This window comes from Kogia breviceps, chromosome 10 (genome assembly GCF_026419965.1).
Source record: "Kogia breviceps isolate mKogBre1 chromosome 10, mKogBre1 haplotype 1, whole genome shotgun sequence".
Taxonomy (NCBI): domain Eukaryota; kingdom Metazoa; phylum Chordata; class Mammalia; order Artiodactyla; family Physeteridae; genus Kogia; species Kogia breviceps.
Window position 1 is genome coordinate 39,623,564 of NC_081319.1, and position 9,275 is coordinate 39,632,838.

The 9,275-nt window shown below is 53.8% G+C and overlaps 1 protein-coding gene across 5 annotated transcripts; it reads right to left on the reverse strand.

The window, feature by feature from the left end:
• Positions 1-96: 96 nt before the first annotated feature.
• WDR6 (WD repeat domain 6) lies at positions 97-9,237 on the reverse strand. Of its 5 annotated transcripts, XM_067044290.1 has the most exons (8): positions 8,998-9,210; positions 2,323-3,852; positions 2,119-2,196; positions 1,371-1,623; positions 1,181-1,264; positions 967-1,083; positions 750-868; positions 97-652 (listed from the first exon to the last, which is right to left on the reverse strand). In XM_067044290.1, the coding sequence occupies exons 1-8, from the start codon at positions 9,095-9,097 to the stop codon at positions 192-194; spliced, it is 2,742 nt and encodes a 913-aa protein (XP_066900391.1). In that variant the 5' UTR covers positions 9,098-9,210; the 3' UTR covers positions 97-191. The 5 variants fall into 5 exon arrangements, with proteins under 5 accessions (XP_066900391.1, XP_066900389.1, XP_066900393.1 ...); XM_067044288.1 differs by having other exon boundaries at positions 1,371-2,196; XM_067044292.1 differs by lacking the exon at positions 2,119-2,196 and having other exon boundaries at positions 8,998-9,194.
• Between the last annotated feature and the right edge of the window lie 38 nt (positions 9,238-9,275).

A 9,275-nucleotide genomic window follows, 5' to 3' on the forward strand; every position in this document is an offset into this window, starting at 1 on the left:
TCCCATTGTGGGGAGTGGGGCATATTCTTGGTCTGCCCAGGTGGCTTTCAACTCACCTCCAGCTCCTGCTCTTGAGTCAGGAACCCGCGGCTGCCTCTTCCTCCCCTCAAGGCACACTGAGCATGGGCACAGACAGTCACTCTGTCTGTGAGCAGGCCCCATGCCCAGCATGCCGGCCACCGCGGGACATCTCAGTCATACCAGTTGTAAACCTCAAGGCCCTGGCCCCCAAGAGCACAGCGGTGGCCAAACTCAGGGCTCACAGGCCAGCAGTCCATGTCGGCCACATCTGCTACGTGGTACACTGTACTGTTCATGAAGGTGGGTTCACCATGCCCCAGACGCCAGAAGGTAAGCCGTTGGTCAATGGAGGCTGAGACCATGAGGCTTGGGCTTAAGATCTTGAGGCCTGTCACATGGGCAGCATGTGCACAGGGGAGAGAGTATTCTTCCAGCACTTGTAGCTGGGGCACCAGCTCAGCACCCCCCACAGCCTCTTCCAGCTCTGGCACCTCCACAGTAAGCACAAAGACATGGAGGGAGCCATCCTCACTGCCACTGGCCACAAGATGGCCCTCACGTGTGGGCAAGGTGTGCAGGCTGTTGACACCACAGCTGTGAGCCTGGAGGGTCAGGCAGGGGCTGCCCAGCCCTGGAGGAAGAAGATGGTTGTCACTTACCCAGCTCAACACTTGGCTGAGTGCACTGGGAGGTGGGGGGACAGCCACAGTGGCACTCTAGCTACTCACGGTAGGGAAGCCCAGGGTCCGCTGGAGGCTCCAGGGCAGGGCAGCCATGGTCCAGCACAGTGGTGAGATCCCAGAAGGCCAGGCTGCCATCCGTGGCTGCACTGCACAGGAACAGCCTCCTGGTAGCCAGGAAAAGGCAGCCGGGTCAGTGAGGGGAATGGAAAGCAATAGGAGCCCCCACCAAACCCATGCAGGACCACCACACAGCCCCTCTCACCGCTGCTGATTGGTTGCCTCGTGTGTGAAGGAGTGGACCTTGAGGACACAGCGCTTGTGGTGGAAGGTTTCAGCCAGGAGCTGTAGCCGCTGCCCAGAGTCCTGCAAGAGAAAGAGCCTGGGGGGGGCAGGGGATGGCCCAGCTCAGAACCCATTCTAAACATCCTTACATCCTTTTCTTTTGTCTCCAGGCCCCCTGGGTCCTATGTGCTCACCTCACTGCCCCATCGCTACAGGCTGCAGCCACAAGGGGGCCAAGGCCAGGCCGGTCGAGCTCACACACAGCTAGGGACATGTACCTGCAAGGAAAGTACACAGCGATCAGGCAGGGCCTGGGAGCAGCGGCACAGGGCTTGCCCTGCATGCCCCCCCACCCCATGCTCCTGTCTTGACAGTGCACCTCACCTGGTCTCTGGGTCCACCTTTATCATCCGGTGCCGATTGCGCTGCCGGTCCCAGTACTCATCCAGCCGGTGAGACGAAAGGTGCATGACGTGGCAGGCAAGGCGGCTTGGGGTGCTGGGGTCTGGGCTGACCATGACTGTGAAGCAGTGCATCTCAGCCCTGCCCCCCGCAGACACCACATGGGCAGTCAGGCCCGGCCGAGGATCCTGAGGGCCACCTGGGGTGCCAGTGCCCCACACAGCCACTGCACGCACTGAGGAGATGTGGTTACAGACAGCTGTAAGTGCATGGGCTGAGCCTGTGGCTGTGGGGAGTGCCAGGATACAGACGGTGGTGTCCTCGCTGCACGTTATCACAATGTCAATCAGGCCAGGGCCCTCACTGCTAGGCTCCAGGTGGTCAGGCTGCATGAAGCTGGGCACCCCAAATTCAGGCCCCAGGGTGATGGTGCCCACACGCTTTACACAAGTGATCTCACGGCCATGCAGGCTCTCCCGGAGAATCACATGTGGCCGCGTGCAGCCACCCAGAGTCCGGTACAGCATGACATCCCCATCCTTGAGGTAGGCAAAGGCCATAGCTGCCTCGGTATCAGAGAAAGCCCAGGATCGATGCCCTCCACCACAGTTGATAATGTGCAGCTTCTCATGTGACCGGGGGCTCCACACCACAAACTCGTTGGCGTGGAAACCCAGGATGACCATGCTCCCATCAGCCACCATTCGGAGCCCAGCCACCCAGTTCATACCTCGACAGGATTTTTGCCTTAGGACTGGTTGGAGTTGGCCACCTCGCACCAAGAGCTGGTAGTAGGCACCATCACGCCCTGTAGTGTACACGTAGCCACCATAGCAGGTGACCGAGGTCACACCCTGTTTCCCATGCAGAGAAGGGAGGGTGGACACAGGGCCCCACTCAGACAAGGCGTTCTCACTCCCACCACTGCCACTACCTGTTCCAAGTGCTCCAGTACCAGCCCCAACTTTGCCTCCGACCCCAAGATCCTTGAGCAGATCTGGTCGGGAGGGGAACAGCAACACAGAGCCCCGGCGGTCTCCACACACCAGGAAGTCACCCGAGGGTAGGAAGGCACTGCATGTGTGCCATCTCTGCTTGCTTGGAGGTAGGAGGTACCGGCAACGTTCCTTGACGAAGATGGCCTTGCCAGAGGGCGCAGCAGAGATCTCTAGGCAAGCCACCACACCACCAGGGCCTGATGCTAGCAACAGAAGCTCCTCATAGCCACGCAAGGCCCAGCTCAGGCTGTGCACCTTCCCATGGAACAGGGTCAGGTCCACAGCTGCAGTTGGAGTGTTGATGGGGACAACCTTGACATGACCTTCCCCATTGGCCATGGCACACAGTCCGAAGCCCTCAGGACCAGGGGCTGCCTCCAGGAGGCAGTAGGACTGGAAGCACTTGTCTTCCAGCAGCTGCTCCCAGCACTTGACCTCGAGGTCATAAAGGTACAGGGCCCCTGTATCAGTCACTGCCAGTACTCGCCATGAGCCAGCCAGCGTCACAGCCTTGAGGGCACCTGGCCTGCTACAGGACTTGAAGCAGAGGGCGGAGACCCCCGAATCCGGGTACCCACGCCCCACCAGGTGCCATAGCCGGATGCCTGAGTCATCGCCCCCAGTGATCACCCAGGCCTGTCTCTCATGAGCAGCTATGGCCCGGATCCCACGGCCCTGGTGGCCCCGAAAGGCCTGTAGGATTTCGCCTTCATGGCTCCATACCAAGCAGACGCAGTCTTCTCCTGCACTGATAAGGTAATTTTCTAGGAGCTTGACCTGCCATACACGGGCACTGTGCCCGAAGCAGTGCCCAATATTCTGCACCCGACCCCCAGGCACCCTCAGGTCACCCACCTTCCAGATGCGAACACTTCGGTCTTCTGAAGCTGTGGCCAACAAGCCCTTGCTTTCCAGGTACGACATGCTGAAGATGACACCCACGTGCCCACTAACCCGTCGGTCGGGGGCTACTGGCTTATTGTCTGTTAAAGCAGCTGCTGGGTACCAGACAAGGAGCTGGTTGGAAATGGCACCCGCCACTATGGTCAGCTCCTTCCAGGTATCTCCAATCAAACAGGCTGAGGAGAGGGTGCACCTGTCGGTGCAGGGCACGTCCTGCAGGATGCACCCCACCACAGGGTCATACAGCACCACTGAGTTGTGGCCCAGGGCCAAGGCCATGTTCCCCTCAAGCCAACGGGCATCCCAGATCCAGTCAGACATGTTCCACAGGCCAGAGCGCCAGAGCTCCCGGAAGCGGCCCTGTCCCCAGCCAATTTTCACAATTCGGAGTCCCTTGCTCCCAAACACCGCCACCATGGCCTCCAAGTCAAGGTCTCCGTTGGGCTCTGGTCGCACTCGGAACCCATGGATAAGATAGTGGCCAAGCAGGTTCTGCACTCGTTTCATCATCCGCAGATGTCCACCAAAATCCAAGGTGTACACCAGGACATCTGGCCCCTCACCTGGACAGAGGCAAAGAGCCGCATCAGAACCCCTCACCTAACTCTGATGAGCCATGAAGAAGAGACAGGGAGCAGGGAAAATTCTCAGTATGTAGCTTATGAATATATTAGGTCACTCAGTCCTACAGGCCTGAACCTTGGAAAATCCTTGGTCTCACCTTCAGCTGTACCTTCAGTGCTGACTTTCTGATCCCCTCATCAGTCACCCATCACATTCAATTCAACCATGAATTCCTCAAACTTAGTCTCCTGCTCACCCCACCTAACTTCTCATGCTTCAGACAGGAACCCTCTCAGCTTTAGTCCCCAAATCCTTGGCCTCATTTACCTCTACATGCATTCTTCCCACTCCCACCTCCCCCAGCGGAGAGGGAGACCCAGTAAATCAATCTTTCCACCTTGGGTCCACAGCAGAACCCCTCCTGATTTCCAGGAGCTTCTTCTCTGTATCTCAGAAGATGTGAGTATGTTCAATATCAATGGGGAAAGGCAGCACACACTTTAGCAGCAGATGCTGCTGTGACCCTCAGCTGCCCCCTGGCTGCCCTGCAGGCACATCCTACTCTACCAGCTCATCCTCAAGTTCACTCCATGCTCCTCACTCCAATGACTATTACCATCTTTTGCCCAACCCCAGCCTCAAACTGGGAAGCCCATTCCTTTTAACTTCCCACATCTTGTCTCCAAGTTCTGCAGATTTCATTTCTAAAGAATTTGTAAATCCAATCCCCCGCAGTGACTTTGATCCAGGACATCACCTCTTAACCTGAGATGACAACAGCAATCCCTCATGCTATTCCCAGCCTGTGATCTCAATCTTTTGACATTCAATAAACATTTATTTGGGAATTCCGTGGTGGTCAAGTGGTTAGGACTCGGCTTTCACTGCTGGGGCTCGGGTTCGACCCCTGGTTGGGGAACTAAAATCCCGAAAGCCCTGTAGTGCGGTCAAAAAAAAAAAAAAAATTGCAGAACATCGATCATAAACCAGACAATAAACGATATGCTGGAGTAATGAATAAGACCCTGCTCCTGTGGATTAGGAAGACATTAAACAATATCACACAACAGATGGCCAAAAAATACATGAAAAGATGCTCAACATCACTAATTATCAGAGAAATGCAAATCAAAGCTACAATGAGGTTATCACCTCACACTGGTCAGAATGGCCATCATCAAAAAGTCTACAAACAGGGAATTCCCTGTCGGTCCAGTGGTTATGACTCCACGCTCTCACTGCTGAGGGCCCAGGGTTTGATCCCTGGTGGGGGAACTAAGATCCCACAAGCTGTGAGGCACGGCCAGAAAAAAAAAAAGATACAAATGAACGTATTTACAAAACAGAAACAGACTCACAGATTTCAAAAACAAACTTACAGTTACCAAAGGGGAAACGTGGCAGGGAGGGATAAATTAGGAGTTTGGGATTAACATACACACATTACTATATAAAAAACAGATAACCAACAAGGACCTACTGTATAGCACAGGGAACTCTACTCAACATTCTGTAATCACCTATATCGGTAAAGAATCTGAGAAAGAATGAATATATGTATACGTATAACCTAATCACTTTGCTGTACACCTGATACTAACACAACATTGTAAATCAACTACACTCCGATGAAATTTTAAAAAAACTATGGTTACAGGGTGGGGGAAAGAGTGGGGGGAGGGATAGATCGGGAATCTGGGATTGACATGTACACACACATATTTAAAATAGATAACCAGGGGCTTCCCTGGTGGCACAGTGGTTAAGAGTCTACCTGCCAATGCAGGGGACATGGGTTTGAGCCCTGGTCTGGGAAGATCCCACATGCCACAGAGCAACTAAGCCTGTGCACCACAACTACTGAGCCTGCGCTCTAGAGCCCGCGAGCCACAACTACTGAGCCCATGTGCTACAACTACTGAAGCCCGCACACCTAGAGACCGTGCTCCGCAACAAGAGAAGCCACCACAATGAGAAGCCCTCACACCGCAACAAAGAGTAGCCCCCACTCACCGCAACTAGAGAAAGCCTGCACACAGCAACAAAGACCCAACACAGCCAATAAATAAATAAAATACTTTAAATAAATAAATAAAAGATAACCAGGGGACTTCCCTGGTGGCACTGTGGGTAAGAGTGCACATTCCCAATGCAGGGGACACGGGTTTGATCCCTGGTCAGGGAACTGGATCCCACATGCATGCCACAACTAAAAGTTCACATGCCACAACTAAGGAGCTGGCGAGCCACAACTAAGGAGCCCTGGAGCTGCAACTAAGACCCAACGCAACAAAATAAATATTTTTAAAAAACCAAACAAATAAAAATAAAACAGATAACCAAAAAATATATAAATATTCTAAAAAGTAATAGAAGAACCAACAAGGACCTACTATATAGCACAGGGAACTCTGCTCAGTACTCTGTAATAACCTAAATGGGAAAAGAATTTGAAAAAGAATACACACATGTATATGTATAACTGAATCACTCTGCTGTACACCTGAAACCAACACGACATTGTTAATCAACTATACACCAATATAAAATAAAAATTAAAAAATAAATAGGGACGTCCCTGGTGGTCCAGTGACTAAGACTCCATGCTCCCAATCCGGGGTCCTGGGTTCCGTCCCTGGTCAGGGAACTAGATCCCACATACAGCAACTAAGAGTTTGCATGCTGCAACTAAGAGTTCTCATGCCGCAACTAAAAGATCCTGCCATGCTGCAACTGAAGATCCCACGTACAGCAATGAAGACCCGGAACAGCCAAATAAATAAATATTAAAAACAAATGAACAATATCACACAAGTAAACTACACAGTTATAATTTTGGTAAGTTCCAAGAAAGAACTATATAGGTTGCTTTAAAAATATTTTTTTTAAAAAAAGGATATAAAATGGGAAAGTCTACTCCAGTGGTTCTCAACAGAGGGGCAATTTCCCCCCCAGAAGACATTTGGTAATGTCTGAAGACATTTTTGGTTGTCACAACCGGGAGTTGTGTGTGCTACTTGCATCTAGGAGTGGAGGCTAAATGATGCTGCTATACATCCTACAATTTAGACGGCCCCTCACACAAAGAATGATCTGTTCCAATATATCAATAGTACCGAGACTAAGAAACCCTGGTCTGATCTAACCAGACTGGGTGAGTGTCTGGGGAGGCCACGTGGAGGACAAAACATTTAGGCTGAGGAATCAGGGATCAGCAGGAGTTAGCCAAAGGAAGAGCAGGCAGGAGTGAGAGGGGGTGAACCTTTCCTAGCAGAGGAAACAGCAATTCTGATGGCCCTGAGGTGAGCAAGAGCTTTGGGTAGTGTGGCTAGAACAGGAAACAAAGGGCTCAAGGATGGGCTAGAGAGAACACTACTGAGGGGGTCAGGGAGGCATAGGTGCATGGCCTCAAATTTGATGGCAATAAAGGTAAAAAAAAAAAAATAGACAGATGACACATGTATGAAGTGCAAATCAACCAGACTGGCCTAGGGAACAAGGTAGATTCTTGGGCTTGGGCACCTGAGTGGCTGGTGTTCCCTGTGCTGAGCAGGAGTATTTCAATTTGTAGGCACCTGTGCACTTGACAACAAGGGCTGGGAATTCAGATTGTAGATACACATTTAGATTATCAGTACACATGGGTGGGATTTGAGAACTGTCAACATAAAAGTCACTTTGGAGGGTTTCCCTGGTGGCGCAGTGGTTGAGAGTCCGCCTGCCGATGCAGGGGACGTGGGTTCGTGCCCCAGTCCGGGAAGATCCCACATGCCACAGAGCGGCTGGGCCCATGAGCCATGGCCAATGAGTCTGTGCATCCAGAGCCTGCGCTCCGCAGCAAGAGAGGCCACAGCAGTGACAGGCCCGCGTACAAAAAAAAAAAAAAAGTCTCTTTGGAAGTCACAGGAATAGGTGAATTCACTTTAAAAGCTTTTGATCTGAACTTCCCAAGCCATTCCCACGCTTAATACCTTTCAATGGGGCGTCACCACTGGGACCTTATGCCCTTAGGGATAAAGTCAAATCTAGGCCTAAAATGGTCTGGCCTCTGTTCATTTCTCCAGCCTCTTCTCCTAACCAGCCTCCCCTCCCACTGAAGCCTCATAAGAATTCCCTCTTTCACACAAAGTGACAAACTCAGTCTTAAGGCCTTTGGCTTGCTCACCCTCTGCCAGGAACCTTCTCTTCTAGTTTACTTTTGCGGTTCTTCAGCTTTCTGCTTAGCTATCCTCTCCTCCAGGAGCCTTAGGAGTTTAGCTCAGTGTAGGAACCTTGGGCTCCCAGAGCCCCCACACCACATCAAAATTGGGCCATCCCTCGCCCCATCCCCCATCCCCATACCATCCATCCCCGTTAGGATTGGTAGCAACTCACTCAAGGCTTGACAGCCAGTGCTCTGCCTTGGGACCCTTATCAAACTCAGCAGCACCATCATCGGTCACTAGTGGCTTTCCAGTCGAACCTCACCGCTCCCCAGGTCTCTGCCGCCTCAGATCCCTGGCCTCTGCTACCCGAGCCGACCTTCCTCGGAGGGGCATCGACATCGGACTTCCAGGAACTCAACCGTCTCGGGAGAGACCTCAGCCTCCGTCTCCCCAAGCACTGGCCTCCTCAGAAAGGTCTCGTCCTCGGCTTCCCGCGACCCCATCCTGGTCAAAGGCTCTTCATCCCCACCTTCTAGGTAAGAGCCTCACCCGCCGCACCCTCACACCGGAGAGGTCACACCCCCTTCTGGGCCTTGCCCACCCCCCGAAAGGCCACGCCCCGGGCTCTGGACCCGCCCACGGGGGGGCCTCATCGCCGACCTACTCGCCGAGCCCCCTCGGGAGAGGCCAAGGTCCCGCCCAACCCATCGAAGCGGCCACAGGCGTCTCTCATTCCCTTCCCCCGCCCCCGCCGACCGCGTTTCCCCGCTCCTTTTTGCCGTCCACCCGCCCTCTCCGCGTCACCTGCAGTTTATGAAAGGCCTCGGGAGCCACCTCAGTTCTTTGTTTCCTGGGCTCCTCGGGCCGCGCTTCAACCCCGTCATCTCCGGGCTCCCGCCCGCCGCCCGTCCTCCTCCTCGGGGCATCCCTTTGTTCTTAAGGCCGCTCCCCAGGCAAGCGTTCAGTTTCTTCTCCGCTAGCGCGCGCGTCAAAACTCACCCGCCAAAAGCCGCTCCCCCACGCACTCCAGACCTGTGACCGGGAGGAGAATGAGCTCCGAGGTTGCCCTCGGCCAAACGTAGTCCTCGTGAGCGTCCATGTCAGTCCCAGGACCGCTGCAGCTGCCACGGTCAAGAAGGGAGCCGAGCTCTCGCGAGACGACCCTTCCCGCGCGCCTCGCTGCAGCTCTACAGCGCCCGTAGCAACAGGTAGCAGAGGCAGGGGCGCCTGCCGCCGAGGCCCAATGACGACCACCCTCCGCCCCACGCCGTCTGGCT

Excerpts from the sequence above, each read along its gene's own strand:
- WDR6 (XM_059075129.2), bottom strand. The coding sequence starts at position 9,097 with ATGGACGCTCACGAGGACTACGTTTGGCCGAGGGCAACCTCGGAGCTC. Across the intron at positions 3,853-8,997 it reads GGGGGAGCGGCTTTTGGCGG|GTGAGGGGCCAGATGTCCTG; the intron begins GTGAGTTTTGAC and ends GCCTCTGTCCAG. Across the intron at positions 1,084-1,180 it reads TGTAGCGATGGGGCAGTGAG|GCTCTTTCTCTTGCAGGACT; the intron begins GTGAGCACATAG and ends TGCCCCCCCCAG.